This window comes from Ahaetulla prasina, chromosome 1 (genome assembly GCF_028640845.1).
Source record: "Ahaetulla prasina isolate Xishuangbanna chromosome 1, ASM2864084v1, whole genome shotgun sequence".
Taxonomy (NCBI): domain Eukaryota; kingdom Metazoa; phylum Chordata; class Lepidosauria; order Squamata; family Colubridae; genus Ahaetulla; species Ahaetulla prasina.
Genome location: NC_080539.1, coordinates 143,711,145 through 143,729,563, shown reverse-complemented (window position 1 = coordinate 143,729,563; position 18,419 = coordinate 143,711,145). Strand labels below are relative to the sequence as shown.

The following is an 18,419-nucleotide window of genomic DNA, read 5'->3' as shown; positions in this document are numbered from 1 at the left end:
ATTGGAATTGCCCAATTGCTAAGCCCTAAGTGAAAAGGACTGATGCTGTCCTGAAGCTTTAATCAATCAGAATAGACCTGGAAGGGACCTTTCAGGTCTTCTAGTCCAGCCCCCTCCTCAAGCAGGAGACCCTATATCATTTCAGACTAGTGACTGTCCAGTCTCTTCTTAAAAACCTGCAGTGATGAACCGGCCAGAACTTCTAAACCTCCGAATGTAAGCTGTTCCACTGGTTAATTGTCCTCACTGTTAGGAAGTTTCTTCTCTCCTTGATTAGTTTCCATCGATTGTTTCTTGGGCTGCCCTCTGGCGCTTTGGAAAATAAATTGACCCCCTCTCTTTGTGGCAGCCTCTCAAATACTGGAATACTGCTACCATGTCCCTCCTAGTCCTTCTTTTCTCTAGACTAGCTAAACCCAGATCCTGCAACCGTTCTTTACGTTTTAGCCTTCACGCCTTTAATTATCTTAGTTGCTCTTCTTTGCATTTTTTCCAAAGTCTCAACATCTTTTTTGTAATGTGGTGACCAAAACTGGAAACAATATTCCAGGTGTGGCCTTACTAACAGAGTGGGCATCACATACTATAACAACCAGTTAGCCTGGAACCGAAAATGTGAGTGCATTATATAGGACGTGATAGTGCCAAGGTGGATGGGCAGACCCAGCTGCTGGTGGGAACTACCAGTTTGCCTGAACCGGTCTGAACCGGCGGCAGCCCACCATTGCTTACTAAGGCTTTATGCTGGGCAATTTAAGGGCATTGATTAGGATAGGGCTGGAGGAAGGTGAGTTCTAATCCCACCTTAGACAATTTGGGCTTGGGCTACTCAGTCTTTGTCAGCCCAACCCACTTATAGGGTTGTTGTTGTTGTGGGCAAAATAGGAAAAAGAAGGTGGATATGATCACTGCCTTGAGTTACTGAATGTGTAAACATAATAAGGGTGGGATATAAACAAACATGCAAACATTTTTTAGCACGAAGGTTTTTCACACTGGTGAACTTTCAACTGGGTTATTTCTAAGCAAGGAGTTCCCACTCTTCTGGAATAGTGTTAAATATGTATCCAAAAACAACCTGACTGGCAGGATGGGAAAAGGGAGGAAATATGTAGAATGAGGCAAAAAGAGAGAAAATATGTAGGATGAGGCAAGAGAGGAAATACTTGTCGGATGAGATATTGAGCTCTCTCAGTGTCTGAGGCAATTACTACTTCATCCGGCTTCATCTTTTCTGGTCTCCATTGATCTGTCAGCCAAGCTATTTGGAGGGGGATATTGGTTTGTCTCTTTCCTAGAAGAACAGTTAGATCCATGTTCAGAAGTAATCTAAATGACTGGTTGCCTTCATGATTTTCAGATCCTGCTCTCCACTGCCCCAGTGGCGTAACACTTGGGTCCCAGGAGGAAATAGCTCGAAGTATTGTTAGTTTTTCACAACTTCCAATATCTCTCAATTTAATAAATGCTCAAGGGAACGGTAGTACTACATAGGGGCCGGGATAGCTCAGGCAGTAGAGAAGCCTGTTATTAGAACACAGAGCCTGCAATTACTGCAGGTTCGAGCCCGGCCCAAGGTTGACTCAGCCTTCCACCCTTTATAAGGTAGGTAAAATGAGGACCCAGATTGTTGGGGGGGGCAATAAGTTGACTTTGTAAAAAAATATACAAATAGAATGAGACTATTGCCTTATACATTGTAAGCCGCCCTGAGTCTTCGGAGAAGGGTGGGGTATAAATGTAAACAAAAAAAAAATAGGTGAACTTATGCCCATATTATGTTGTAATGTCTAGCAGCTCCTAAAATAGCTTTGCTCCACAATTTGCCTATAGTTATTTATTTATTTATTTATTTATTTATTTATTTATTTATTTATTTATTTATCAATCAACAAGAAGAAGGAAACAAGTAACAGTATAGACATAGACATGGACACATGAAAAAAATTGGCACAAAAAGAGGATATAAATAGGCAAAACATAGCCATAAACACATAGAATGATTACATATCATTGGGAACAGTAGGACAGGGATGGTAGGCACGTTGGCGCGCTTATGCACGCCCCCTTAGGGACCTCTTAAGAAACATGAAAGGTCCATGGTAGACAGTTTAAGGTAAAAGGTATGGGGATTAGAGAGACTAACAACAGGATCAGGTAAAGTGTTCCAGACATTTACTACTCTATTGCAGAAGTCATATTTCCTACAATTAAGATTAGAGCAAATGTCATGTCCTTCTCTGGAAGCATGGAGGAAAAAAATACTTTCAAAGTGTGAACCAGAAATTGGTATTTCTGTCTCCACAGCAGGAAATTTAAAAAGGACCAAACCAAGGCAAGATATAAGGCTACGCAAAGAACTGAACATGATTTCTGAGAAAGGTTTTTTTGGGTGGGGTGGAATGTTGAAGACTGTCTCACATCATCAACTATGAACTTTAAATTATGAGAATTATCAACAGGAACCACCAGCTATCACAAAGCAATGACATCTAGGCTGCACAAATCCAAGTTACTCTTTGACAGATTTTACTTAGTTAGCTTAATACATAGCAATTGACTTCCCTGGTTTGAAAAATAAATCGATGAATTTAAGACATTATTATAAAAAATAGAATTCTAAGTTATCTAAAAAGTTATCTCAGGGTTGGAGGGAAGTGTACTGAGGTGTAGTCCTTTTTGGGGGGAGAAAATGGTCTATGTTGTACAGTAACAGCATGATCATGTGTGGCAAAGTGAGAGGCACTTTCACAATTAGACGAGTTAATTCTACTTTATTGTAGAGCTTCACTGACAAATTTTGCAAGTCTGAAAATACACATCTCCCATCATCTATATGTACAGGCTGATAAGTTTAGGAATAATACTTTCTGAGTTTCTGTAGTTGTACATTTCCCCTCCTGTTTTATCTGATTATTCCCTAAACAGCATCACTTCCCCCCATCTCCCAAGGCCATTCTCATATACCATTACAGATTAATCACAGAGAATACCTGATGATGCTTCAAGAAAAGCATTTTCTTCTATGCCTGTTGCCTTGGTCTACATTTTGTAATATTTGCTGACATTAATCAGAAGCAATGCCTGAGTAGAACATTCTGAACAGGGGGTCTGGGCTTACACAGTTACATTCCCAGTTGTAGAGGGAATGCATTTTTTGCACTTTTTTAAGAGTTAGAAGCCTGAAGAATTTCTTATGCATAGGCAGAAGGAAGGAACAGCTGGTAAGTGGGATAAATTATCATCAGAGACATTGATCAGAAGACAGTCAAATTCAGTGCTCATAATTTACGGGCCCAATAAATAAATATATACTTGAAACAAGCATACACATACAATCACATATGCATACAAAGATGCCTATGCAGTGCTACCTTCGGTACTTAATGCATTTTGAAATGAAAATTTTGTCCCAGTACTCATCGCTTGTTTGGTACTCAATGCACAAGCTAGAACATGTCTGTGTTGTCTGCCTATATTATTCCTTATGACAAAAATGTGTTTGGTGCTCAACTTTTTTGATACTCAGTGTGCCTCCCGGAACCAATCAACAATGAATATGCAGGTACCACTGTACTGTGCTACCAATTCAAATACAAACAAGCTTTTTTATGCTACAGTTGGAACCTTCTCCATAACTTGTTTTTAGAAACTCAAAGACTTGAGTACTAATCCTTTTTGTGGTACTTGTTAATTCCCTTTCATCAGAAATAAAAAGCCGTGGCTTAGACAGCAACAGACACTCTACATATAAAGTGCCATTGTTTCAAATCTTAGCCTCTGAAGTCAGGGAAGAGGGGAGAGGAAAAAGTGCTGCCTGAAATTTTGGAGGGCTGCTGGAAATTAGAATGTGTAACCATGATTTGGAGGGCCCAAAGGTATGACATCATAGAACTGATACAGTTCTACAGAGTAATTATTGAGTCTGTCCTCTGCACCTCTATAACTGTCTGGTTTGGTTCTGCAACCCAACAAGACAGACACAGACTTCAGAGGATAATTAGAACTGCAGAAAAAATAATTGCTACCAACCTGCCTTCCATTGAGGGCCTGTATACTGCACCAATCAAGAAGAGGGATGTGAAAATATTTACAGATCCCTCACATCCTGGACATAAACTGTTTCAACTCCTACCATCAAAACGACGCTATAGAGCACTGCACACCAGAACAAATAGACACGAGAACAGTTTCATCCCTAACGCCATCACTCTGCTAAACAAATATTTCCCTCAACACTGTCAAACTATTTACTAAATCTGCACTACTATTGATCTTCTTATCATTCCCATCACCCATCTCCTTCCACTTATGACTGTATGACTGTAACTTTGTTGCTTGTATACTTACGATTTATATTGATATTGTTTCCTGATTGCTTATTTGTACCCTATGGCTATCATTAAATGTTGTACCTTAGAATTCTTGATGAAGGTATCCTTTCTTTTATCTACACTGAGAGCATATGCACCAAGACAAATTCCTTGTGTGTCTAATCACACTTGGCCAATAAAAAATTCTATTCTATTCTATTCTATTCTACATCCTATCCCTACTCAACTCCTCTTGTTCTTGTTTAGCCTGCTATGTATATCCAGCACAGTGAGTATGCAATGTTTCATGGCATAGGAATTGTGAAGCCCACCATTTTCCTTTCCAGAATCCATGGTTAAAGAAAAAGTGGTTTATTGTGATCTAAGCAAATTAGAAACTCAGAATCACAATTCTCTCTTCATAAACCATTGAGAGGGGGGATGCTTTCATTTATATAAATTGAGAAACAATGAGCAACATTTCAAGTATTTTAATTTTACAAATTGTTATTGAAGGATCATTCCATTTATCAATTTAATCTGTGACTGGATGCAATACTTTGGATTCAATAATAAGAAAACAACAATAGAACAGGAAGTTGTGGGGGCCTGTATGTTTGTGTGTCTATGCTATAAGGAACATAGAGGTTAAAGAGGGTTTTTTTAACTGACCTAGAACCCATGAAAGTGTTGAAATAAAATACAACCCTGTAAATCGGGTAATTGTTTCTGAATAAACTGAGTTAATTTCCAGGCAACTATAACCAAATAACTCCCACCTTTAGTCTATAAACTATGTTAGAGAAGAAAAGCATTTCTTGTCTTGGGTTTGTCCTATAATCTATTCCAACCTAGAAAGGCTTCTAGTTTTTTACCTTCAGCAACCTCTTTAATGATGCTCAGTAATCACAAAATCTGCATCCCCTTAAGCTGAGTGGCCGTTCCCTGAACTTTGGGCCCCCTTCTTCTATCTTGGAATATCCCCAAAATTTCTAGGGAGAATGGATCTCCTTAACATTCACTCAACTCATTCTGCTCCTTTTCCCTCACTAAAGGCCGATGTGATGGCTTTGGATGTCCTTGCCTGTTCTCCCAATCTCAAATCTAATGCGGCAGATTACATGGCTCTGTTCAGATCAAGGAGAACCTAGTGGCTTGTTTCCTGGCAAATATAACAAGGGCAATGAGCAGAAAAGGAGATTTGGTTTTTGCAGCATTTTTCCCCTGACACAAGTCCTTTTGCTTGCTCCAGGTCCATATTAGTCATGCACTGGCACCCATTGTGTAGTTCACTGGAAAAAATAATCTCTTGTCACTGGCTTTGTAAACACAGAGCCAAACCTTTTCAGCAAAGCCCCTTTAGTCTCTTTCACTTCTGCCCTTTTAAAATTCATTACAACATCCTACAGTAAGTTGTTCCATAAAGCGATCACAAGTGATTTAGCAAGTCACTGGGCTAAAGTCATCATAGCTGGCAGACTGAGAGGTGGGAACGAGTTAGCCAGCAAGGAAAGTGGCTGCAATGGGGATTTTCTGTGGTGTATCTGATGAGGGTTTGCCAGGTGCCCATGGGCTTGCTAGATTTAACAGTCAGGTTCTAAAGGGTTTTTGATATTGTTCTGGTTTAATGCAAGCTCTACAAATGAATTGTGTGTCACTGAGTTGTGTCACATTACATCTTTTTTAACACTGCCACTTTTGAAGCATTAAATTCCTCATGCTGCACTTCGCTTGTAATCTTATAACCATCCATTGAGTTTCTGCAGCATCATAAACTCTTTGCATTTCAGTGGTAAAATAGTTCACTGGTCATGAATGCTGATTTTACTTGAACAATTAAGGGAACTTTATATCTTAATGCCTTCTTTTTTTAAAAAAACAATGTGTCATATAGTAGCTCGCTACATAGCTGTTACAAAAAAACCTTTCTTTAAGAAAAGGCAAAGCTAAGGATGAATTCTTTTGATCCATCCTGTTAAGAAAGCCATTTTATTACTTTCAGAAGCTCTGAGAAGAGAGGAAGACCATCTAGTAGAATCAGAATACATAAGTGATACACTTTTTAATTAGTAGCAGAATTAATAAGTTAATAAATAATAAAGTAATTATTATTGAAGTCAATCGAGAAAAATTCTTGAAAACAATAAAGCAAAGGCTGAATATAGAAAATTGAAAAGTGTTTTACAGGTTTTGCAGACAAAACATCAGAATAGTCTGACCCTCATCTGTAATGGATAGAGTATTTTAACCCAGCACCTTTGTGAGTTATGTAACTTTGATTTTGAAACCTGTTATTCCTAAAACATGGGATTGTAATTTGTCCCTGCAAATATGGAACATATACAACCACAACACTTATTTGAATATTCATAGTCACTTTTTCTATATTTTCTTTTCCCTAGCATATCTCCTGCTTTCTTTTATATCTTAGCAGGGGTGAAATGATCCCAGATCGGATCGGATCGCACGATTCAGTAGCAATTGTGGCCAGTAGTTCAGCGATCCAGTAGCAATGGCAGAGAAGGTTTTGCGCACGCACGTGATGCACTGCACACGTGCGTGCAATGCCTGCACTTCCAAACCGGTAAGGAAGGTAAGTAGATTTCACCACTGTATCTTAGGATATAAAATGTAGGAAAAAATAATAATGATCAGAATTGTAAATAAAGAACAAAAATAATTCACAAATACAAGCTAAGAAAGAATGACATAATTGGGGAGAAGGTTTGGGAACACTATAGTTCTTAAAACTAAGTATTATTTTAAATACATATCTGCGTTTTTTTATATTGCTGTTGATAAAACGTCTTCATGCAACACATTTATTTTTATGCAAGTACCGTACTATCTCAGTTTTAATAGTGGAAAACACAGTTCTATATTAAGCCAGAAGATGAATTATTAATTCAACTGAATCAATGAAACTTCGGCTGTAATTCTTAGATATCAATAAACCTCCTTTTAAAATGATCCTTGTTTCATTTTCTGCCCAGATGGAACTAAAATCATATATAAACTACTCATTATTCATCTACTGTAGTGAGAGCAAAAGGAGTAACTTCACGTACGTAATTGCTCCTGAGCTAAGCAAGAATTAGATGTCCTATTAGTGGAAACTCAAAATTGTGTTTAAACTATTGTGTTTAAATTATTTTATACATACCCTTTATTGAATAGATAGACAAACCAGATTCTGCTACCAGAGAAAAGCTGATAAATGGTACCTGGAGTCATAATAAAGAGAACCTTTCATTTGTTTCATATATGGGGGGTATTAATATAAGTCATTGAGTTCTATGGGACAAATTAAATTGGCAGACAGTTGTGATTGAAGGTGTTGCTGATTACATGCATATATCACAAACTTTTTTTAAAAAAATTAAGATTTCAACAAAGGCTTAGAAAGTTAAACGTACAAAGCACAAAGTGTGAAAAAAAACAGTTACAGAGTGAAAACAATTTACAGAAATATTTTAGTAATGCTTCTCTTCTCTTCTTTTCCATTTGTTCCCCAGTTGCTAATCTAAAATATCTAATTGTATTTTGCAATAAATATTAAGGTTTATTGCTGTTTAAGACATTTCATCTATTATTTTGAATGGTCTGATAGCCATGCCTTATTTTCTTTCAATTGGAATTTCCATCTGCTATGTTCTTTTTTTCTGATTGGTTGAAAACTTCTGAATTCCTCTCATACTCGCTTCCAATATAATTGCCTTTGACGTCCCAGAAGGCGTATAACAGTGCTAACCACAGCTTGTTGAATAAACCACAATTCAATGGATTCATCAAGCATGGAAAGCAAAACTCCACTGTGTATAAGCCACAATGTCTGGGGTTACTATATATGCTAAGCCAAAATCAAATAATCTTTTAGACTTCTCCCAGACCAATAGTTGGTCACCAGCAGGGATTCAACAATGAAAATCTTCATTATCATTAATACAAAAAGCAAAACAAAACCAGAGAAGCATCAGGAGCTGCAACTGGAAAATCCAAGCCACATAAACTATCAAGATCAACTTTATGTCTCTTTCTCCTACTTAGGCATCATAATGGCATGGGGCCAGACTAACCATAGAACCATCGTTTTCACTTTCAATCAACCTGTTCCACCAGGCAGAGAAGGCATGTTACAGACTCCATCAGTTAAAGAACTCCAACTGGTTAGGTGCAGGAAGAAAGCCTTCTTTGCTGTTGCTCCGGCTCTATGGAATATGGAGGTGAGACAAGCTCCCACCCTTCTGCCCTTCTGGAAAAGAAGTGGAAAAAAATGGATTTTACATGGAAAGCCCAGAGAAGCCTGTGGCTATGGAGCTGGTTAGTTTCCGGAAAACCCTTCTTTCAACTTTCAATTAATTTTAACACTGTCTAATCATCTTTGCCTCCTAATTTTTAACTTTAATATATCCAGTACTGTTATAAGAATGTTATGTATAACATTTTTATTGCTCTGACTAGTGGCCCTATTTGAGGGAGTGGGACAAGAAAGAAAGAAAAAGAAAGAAAGAAAGAAAGAAAGAAAGAAAGAAAGAAAGAAAGAAAAAAGAAAGAAAGAAAGAAAGAAAGAAAGATTGAATTGTTTTTATTACAATATTTTTGCATAATTTTATGTCCACTTGTACACCATCCAATGTTGTTCTATGAGGGAGATAGATGGTTTTAAAATTAGATAGATAGATAGATAGATAGATAGATACATAGATACATAGATACATAGATAATAGATGGACAGACGGACAAACAATGATCTGAGAGGTCCTTAATTTTTGGTGAAAAGAGCATCTGACATTTGTCCTTGTAATTCTAATGAGCTAGTCCACTAAAGGGCCCTTCTGACCTTGCCTGATCTAACTTTCCGCACCACAACATGAGGAGCTAGTATACTGCATTGAACCTTGCGAATCTGGAGATCAGCTTTCACCAAATAAATCAATGGCTATTAACTGTTAAAAAGAAACTTAAAATAATTGCCTCTGGAGAGAATGGGGAATGAAAATAAGCCCAAACTTGCCCATTGACCTGGATGGGAGTTTGAAATGCCACGCATGGAAAATATATTCTCTCATCAACTTTTCTTGAATTGCATTATTAGCAACTAATGTTTTCATTAATAAAATCCCAGTAACAACAAGTCAAGTTTCAGCCTTCCATACAGATATCTTAGGTGAGCCAGTGGGAAGCCTGCCACACAACTCCTATTAACATTAATTGGGAGCAGAGCATTTAGAAACTGAACTGAATATTAATGCCTTAGTGAGGACATAAATAATGTTTCACATCTTTAAGTGTCACCAATTCATTCCAGGAGGAAAATACCTTGGCCTATATTGAACCAGAAAATAAATCAAATTTCCATCTAGAATATACACAGCATATGTAGTGAAAAGATGTCTTGCCATTAGGTTATTACACATTTTGTACAGAACAACATGATTGTAATTGACAAGAAAACAAAACAAAGCACCAAAGTACTACCTTGCTACTTACCCTACTAATTAAGGGCTTTGTTTATATTGGAAAAGTGACAATTACATACTATTCTTGTTGTTTTGTTTTACTCTAATTTTTGCAACCTGGTTTACAAAACAGAGAAATCAACATCTGTAAATCTTTGGCAGAGAGCCTTGCACTGTATCAGCATTTACAGAGAGTTCTGGTCCTACTATATATTCAAGCAGTATTCAATGCTTTTTGATCCGTGGCCTTTAATCAGCCCTAGAGCCAGACAGATTCTTTTAACTCTTTTGTTAAGAGATTTGCTGAAATATTGGTGGCTAATTTAATAGACATTAGGTCTATTAGGCTCTGTTCCAAAACATTTAGTTATGCAATTTTGTTTGAAATTCAATACAGTGTCATTTCCACACCTTCATTAGTTCTAGTTTTGTCATAATGCAGTCTAAGCATACCACATCTACTGGTGCAGTGAGGTGTCACATTGGCCCTAGGATTCAGGCACATTTAATTGCCAGTTGCATCTTGAGCTAAGCTGAGCTCAATCAAGCAATTTCACTTTTGTTTTCACTGAAAGAGCAGCAGATACATTCATCCTGTGAAAACAAAAGTTAAGTAGCTTCAAGTACTGAACGCATTCTCCTTCAAAAACAAAAGCCCATGGATTTCTTTTTCTTAGTCCAAGTTAAAATTCACCCATGTGAATGTCTTCTCAGATGTTGGAATATTAATTATTTTATTTTGTTTGCTTAATCTCACATTTATCCATATATGTTTCTTTGTTCCAGTTAGGTACGGTGTGCACAATTCCAAGTCTGCGTTTTGGTTATCTTACAGTTTATACTGTACAAAGAATTTGTTTAATCAACAAATTGAGTAAATTGGTCTCAATGGATTTTTTTTTTGCTGAACATTAATCACTCAGATTCAAGTTTTTTCATAAATGAAATAACACAATAACATTTAATGGAATTTAAAAGTTGATTTATGGTGATTTAGTTATTTCATTTAAGTTCCTGAAAAACTCAGTACACTGTGCAACCCCTCCCCCTAAAAAAACCCTACAAATATAAAAACAAAAATAAAGCAACTCGAACAATAATTATATTCAATAAAACAAAGGTCATTTAGAATAGAATAGAATAGAATAGAATAGAATAGAATAGAATAGAATAGAATAGAATAGAATAGAATAGAATTCTTTATTGGCCAAGTGTGATTGGACACGCATGGAATTTGTCTTCGGTGCATAAGCTCTCATTGTACATAAAAGCTATGTGATAAATCATGATCATAGTCATCATAAAAATAAATTCATCATAAATCATAAGATACAACACTTAGTGATAGAATCAATATAAATTGTACTAGGAAACTAAATAAAACAATACAAATTGTAAAGATACAAACAACAAAGTTATAGTCATAAGTAGAAAAGAAGATAGGAAAGATGAGAAGAATAATATTAATACAGTCTTACTAAATAGTTTGACAGTGTTGTGGAAATTAGTTGTTTAGCAGAGTGATGGCATGGGGGGGAAAACTGTTTTTGTGTCTAGTTGTTCTGGTGTGCAGTGTCCTACAGCGTCATTTTAAGGGTAGGAGTTGGAACAATTTATGTCCAGGATGTGAGGGGCCTGTAGATATTTAAAATAATATTTTAAAAGGCTATCTGATCCTGGAGCAGTTGTTCTTTTGCAAATGCATGGATGAAGAACATACGCCAAGGGTTATTCAAAAAAAGTATAGTGTAGACCAACCATACATTCCTTGACAGATAGTTGTATATAATTAATTTTCACTTCCATACTTCCACCTCTCACAATACTTGACAACACAGTATCAACAGTAGAAACCTTCAAATTTCTGGGTTCTATCATATTGCAAGATCTCAAATGGACAGCTAACATCAAAACATCATTAAAAAAGGACAACAAAGAATGTTCTTTCTGCGCCAACTCAGTAAGCTCAAACTGCCCAAGGAGCTGCTGATCCAATTCTACAGAGGAATTATTGAGTCTGTCATTTGCACCTCTATAACTGTCTGGTTCGGTTCTGCAACCCAACAAGAAAAACACAGACTTCAGAGGATAATTAGAACCGCAGAAAAAATAATTGCTACCAACCTGCCTTCCATTGAGGACCTGTATACTGCACGAATCAAGAAGAGGGCCGTGAAAATATTTGCAGATCCCTCGCATCCTGGACATAAACTGTTTCAACTCCTACCCTCAAAACGACGCTATAGAGCACTGCACACCAGAACAACTAGACACAAGAACAGTTTTTTCCGACGGCCATCACTCTGCTAAACAAATAATTCCTCAACACTGTCAGACTATTTACTGAATCTGCACTACTATTAATCGTTTCATAGTTCCCATCACCAATCTCTTTCCACTTATGACTGTATGACTATAACTTGTTGCTGGCAATCCTTATGATTTATATTGATATATTGATCATCAATTGTGTTGTAAATGTTGTACCTTGATGAAGGTATCTTTTCTTTTATGTACACTGAGAGCATATGCACCAAGACAAATTCCTTGTGTGTCCAATCACACTTGGCCAATAAAATTCTATTCTATTAATTAAGCTAATGGGGATTGGAAACTCAATCATTAAGTGATGCTGTTGTAAATTGGCAAACCATGTCAATGACAGGTAGACCTGACTGCTGTAGTTAAGTGCAGACCACATGGTTCATTATTAAGTGAGAACATCACAGGACTGTGATTTCCAAATGGCTTCTCCATTTGACTTTGCGAGAAGGTTGCAAAGGGAAGATCACAAATTGAGATCACGCGACTGCAGGAATTCTGTGATGGCTATAACTACGGTATGAAATCCAGCTGTGACAACCACTCATTCAGTATCATTGTAAGTTTAGACAGTTCCTTAAATGACAACCACCTGTAACTGAAGTCTGAAATTACGAATACTTTATTCCCAGCTATTGTATTATGAGCCAAAACACAGATTGGCTTCACTTTTGTTTTCACTGAAAGAGCAGCAGATACATTCATCCTGTGAAAACAAAAGTTAAGTAGCTTCAAGTACTGAACGCATTCTCCTTCAAAACAAAAGCCCATGGATTTCTTTTCTTTTATGTACACTGAGAGCATATGCACCAAGACAAATTCCTTGTGTGTCCAATCACACTTGGCCAATAAAATTCTATTCTATTAATTAAGCTAATGGGGATTGGAAACTCAATCATTAAGTGATGCTGTTGTAAATTGGCAAACCATGTCAATGACAGGTAGACCTGACTGCTGTAGTTAAGTGCAGACCACATGGTTCATTATTAAGTGAGAACATCACAGGACTGTGATTTCCAAATGGCTTCTCCATTTGACTTTGCGAGAAGGTTGCAAAGGGAAGATCACAAATTGAGATCACGCGACTGCAGGAATTCTGTGATGGCTATAACTACGGTATGAAATCCAGCTGTGACAACCACTCATTCAGTATCATTGTAAGTTTAGACAGTTCCTTAAATGACAACCACCTGTAACTGAAGTCTGAAATTACGAATACTTTATTCCCAGCTATTGTATTATGAGCCAAAACACAGATTGGCTTCACTTTTGTTTTCACTGAAAGAGCAGCAGATACATTTATCCTGTGAAAACAAAAGTTAAGTAGCTTCAAGTACTGAACGCATTCTCCTTCAAAAACAAAAGCCCATGGATTTCTTTTTCTTAGTCCAAGTTAAAATTCACCCATGTGAATGTCTTCTCAGATGTTGGAATATTAATTATTTTATTTTGTTTGCTTAATCTCACATTTATCCATATATGTTTCTTTGTTCCAGTTAGGTACGGTGTGCACAATTCCAAGTCTGCGTTTTGGTTATCTTACAGTTTATACTGTACAAAGAATTTGTTTAATCAACAAATTGAGTAAATTGGTCTCAATGGATTTTTTTTTTGCTGAACATTAATCACTCAGATTCAAGTTTTTTCATAAATGAAATAACACAATAACATTTAATGGAATTTAAAAGTTGATTTATGGTGATTTAGTTATTTCATTTAAGTTCCTGAAAAACTCAGTACACTGTGCAACCCCTCCCCCTAAAAAAACCCTACAAATATAAAAACAAAATGCACCAGTACCGTATATGTGGTACCTTGCTCAATAGTAGTACCTGTGAGAGGGATCTTGGAGTCCTAGTGGATAACCATCTAGATATGAGCCAGCAGTGTGCAGCAGCTGTTAAAAAGCCAACACAGTTCTGGGCTGCATAAACAGAGGATAGAATCAATATAAATTGTACTAGGAAACTAAATAAAACAATACAAATTGTAAAGATACAAACAACAAAGTTATAGTCATAAGTAGAAAAGAAGATAGGAAAGATGAGAAGAATAATATTAATACAGTCTTACTAAATAGTTTGACAGTGTTGTGGAAATTAGTTGTTTAGCAGAGTGATGGCATGGGGGGGAAAACTGTTTTTGTGTCTAGTTGTTCTGGTGTGCAGTGTCCTACAGCGTCATTTTAAGGGTAGGAGTTGGAACAATTTATGTCCAGGATGTGAGGGGCCTGTAGATATTTAAAATAATATTTTAAAAGGCTATCTGATCCTGGAGCAGTTGTTCTTTTGCAAATGCATGGATGAAGAACATACGCCAAGGGTTATTCAAAAAAAGTATAGTGTAGACCAACCATACATTCCTTGACAGATAGTTGTATATAATTAATTTTCACTTAATTTCACTTCCATACTTCCACCTCTCACAATACTTGACAACACAGTATCAACAGTAGAAACCTTCAAATTTCTGGGTTCTATCATATTGCAAGATCTCAAATGGACAGCTAACATCAAAAACATCATTAAAAAAGGACAACAAAGAATGTTCTTTCTGCGCCAACTCAGTAAGCTCAAACTGCCCAAGGAGCTGCTGATCCAATTCTACAGAGGAATTATTGAGTCTGTCATTTGCACCTCTATAACTGTCTGGTTCGGTTCTGCAACCCAACAAGAAAAACACAGACTTCAGAGGATAATGAGAACTGCAGAAAAAATAATTGCTACCAACCTGCCTTCCATTGAGGACCTGTATACTGCACGAATCAAGAAGAGGGCCGTGAAAATATTTGCAGATCCCTCGCATCCTGGACATAAACTGTTTCAACTCCTACCCTCAAAACGACGCTATAGAGCACTGCACACCAGAACAACTAGACACAAGAACAGTTTTTTCCCGAAGGCCATCACTCTGCTAAACAAATAATTCCATCAACACTGTCAGACTATTTACTGAATCTGCACTACTATTAATCGTTTCATAGTTCCCATCACCAATCTCTTTCCACTTATGACTGTATGACTATAACTTGTTGCTGGCAATCCTTATGATTTATATTGATATATTGATCATCAATTGTGTTGTAAATGTTGTACCTTGATGAAGGTATCTTTTCTTTTATGTACACTGAGAGCATATGCACCAAGACAAATTCCTTGTGTGTCCAATCACACTTGGCCAATAAAAATTCTATTCTATTCTATTCTATTAATTAAGCTAATGGGGATTGGAAACTCAATCATTAAGTGATGCTGTTGTAAATTGGCAAACCATGTCAATGACAGGTAGACCTGACTGCTGTAGTTAAGTGCAGACCACATGGTTCATTATTAAGTGAGAACATCACAGGACTGTGATTTCCAAATGGCTTCTCCATTTGACTTTGCGAGAAGGTTGCAAAGGGAAGATCACAAATTGAGATCACGCGACTGCAGGAATTCTGTGATGGCTATAACTACGGTATGAAATCCAGCTGTGACAACCACTCATTCAGTATCATTGTAAGTTTAGACAGTTCCTTAAATGACAACCACCTGTAACTGAAGTCTGAAATTACGAATACTTTATTCCCAGCTATTGTATTATGAGCCAAAACACAGATTGGCTTCACTTTTGTCTTCCAAAATGATATTAGACAAGATGATTTTTTTAGGAGCTGCTGATCCAATTCTACAGAGAAATTATTGAGTCTGTCATTTGCACCTCTATAACTGTCTGGTTCGGTTCTGCAACCAACAAGAAAAACACAGACTTCAGAGGATAATTAGAACTGCAGAAAAAATAATTGCTACCAACCTGCCTTCCATTGAGGACCTGTATACTGCACGAATCAAGAAGAGGGCCATGAAAATATTTGCAGATCACTCACATCCTGGACATAAACTATTTCAACTCCTACTCTCAAAACGACGCTATAGAGCACTGCACACCAGAACAACTAGACACAAGAACAGTTTTTTCCCGAAGGCCATCACTCCGCTAAACAAATAATTCCCTCAACACTGTCAAACTATTTACTGAATCTGCAGTACTATTAATCGTTTCATAGTTCCCATCACCAATCTCTTTCCACTTATGACTGTATGACTATAACTTGTTGCTGGCAATCCTTATGATTTATATTGATATATTGACCATCAATTGTGTTGTAAATGTTGTACCTTGATGAATGTATCTTTTCTTTTATGTACACTGAGAGCATATGCACCAAGACAAATCCCTTGTGTGTCCAATCACACTTGCCAATAAAAATTCTATTCTATTCTTCTTCTTAAAAAAAATAAAAAGTTAGTCTTAATCTATCTGAAAACTAAAGTATGTCCAGAAGTATGAAGATAGCCTTGAGGAAAATATTCATCTGCTATAGCCCAGAAAAAAAGAAGGAATGAGAAACAAACTCAAAATTGTCCCATCTTGATTCCCTTCAACAGGGAGAGAAGAGGAAATGCTACCAAGCTTTTGAGATTCTGTTATTATAACCTATATCAATTAAATACAGTTCTAGTATTTCTTAAGACATCTGTTTCCTGTGCTGGTCTACCTCAAAGGCTGACTGTATGGATTACTGAGACTGGATTATCATGGATCACATAGACCTGAAGTTGGTACATTCATTAAAGCTCACCATAGATTCCCTCTGCCTCTTGGAATAGATTGAAATCAAGGAGAGTCTCCAAATTATTCCCCATTTATTTGCAGAAAGTGCTATATTGTTCAGAATAGTCCACCTCCCTAGTTTATGGTCCTGAGGATCATCTCTCCACAACAGCTTTATCTTATATGGATTCAGTTTCAATTAGTCCTAAGTATCTGAAGTTCCATTCATTTCAAAAGACCTAGACTAAGTCTGGATTCCACTCAATATAATCTTTAAAAGATAACTTTTTGCCCCTTGATTTCTATCATTGATCAAATGAAAATTTTAAAACTTCTTAGAGTTATAGAGGTTTACACACACACACACACATACACACACACACACACACACACACACACATCTATATATATATATATGTACGTACGTACATACGTATGTATCTGCAGTTATATTTTGATCAATCTGTGTTGTTGTTAGTTGCGAAGTCATGTCTGACCCATCATGACCCCATGGACAATGTTCCTCCAGGCCTTCCTGTCCTCTACCATCCTCTGGAGTCCATTTAAGTTCACGCCGACTGCTTCAGTGACTCCATCCAGCCACCTCGTTCTCTGTTGTCCCCTTCTTCTTTTGCCCTCAATCTTTCCCAGAATTAGGCACTTCTCCAGTGAGTCCTTCCTTCTCATTAGGTAGCCAAAGTATTTGAGTTTCATCTTCAGATCAATCTCTATCTGTACTATTTATCCACAAAAAATATTCTGAAATCTTTTTAGAAATTTTCCAAGTTAAACTGTGAGCACGAAATAGAGTAGCATGTGAACCAGTGCCAGATTGATAAGGGGGAAATATACTCAAATCATAATCTAGGTCTTGTTAAATTAAATATTATCCTTTTAACAGATCCTATATCCTTTCAAATGCCCAGATTTTAATACAGATTAAATTATTATTGATTGTTCAGTCTCCCCTAGAGCCATTTCTATATCTGGGACTATACATTCCTGGATAGCTTTGTACATTTATATGATTGTCTGTTTTGACAACTCATACACTGATTTGTTAATACTGTGAAGAACTCATGGTATCCCATGACTGTGTGGTGTGCAGAAAGTATCTGTTGAAATTGTTGCCCTATTCATATTAATTTTGAAGAGCGATGTGAACAAATATCAAGTGCAAACAAAGAAATGCTGGAAAACATTGCATGGATAAATGGATAAGGTCGAGATTTAGCCTAAATTGTCTAGCCCTTCTCATTAGCACTCTGGGTTTCGCTCAACTAATTTTTAGCACTTACCCTGAATCTGCAAGGGCAAGCAGCGAAAGCACATTCTTAGCCAAGCGGCAGGAACTATTTTGTAAATGAGACTCCTGTTTCCCACAGAATGAACAGAATTCCTCCTATACACTGAGCATTCACGAGATTAGGAACTGTACAAGCAGGAGCTTGTTTTGCAAACAAGAGTCAGTCACAGGGCAGCCAGCTCCAAATGGCTGATTGGCCAGAATGCTAGCTAAAGCTAAAGCAAGCCCTGAAGAAAATAAATTAACACAAGGATATGTGAAAAACCTTGCCGTACTGTGCCAAAGCCATTATAATAATCCAAACTAGCTCTGCCAATTTGATGTTCAATATTTTCTAGCTTATCAGTTCTTACAATGGATTGAATCGTCCTTTGCCATTAGCACAAGCAAATCCCGATGTTCTCTACTGACCTCTGTGCAAAC

At 37.0% G+C, this 18,419-nt stretch overlaps 1 protein-coding gene across 1 annotated transcript in view; it reads right to left on the bottom strand.

The window, feature by feature from the left end:
• Positions 1–18,022, bottom strand: part of CSMD1 (CUB and Sushi multiple domains 1) — a 1,133,931-nt gene extending 1,115,909 nt beyond the window's left edge. Inside the window, exon 1 of the mRNA XM_058177365.1 lies at positions 17,989–18,022. Within this exon, the coding sequence (XP_058033348.1) occupies positions 17,989–18,022 (34 nt within the window). The remainder of the gene's footprint in view (positions 1–17,988) is intronic.
• Positions 18,023–18,419: the final 397 nt, after the last annotated feature.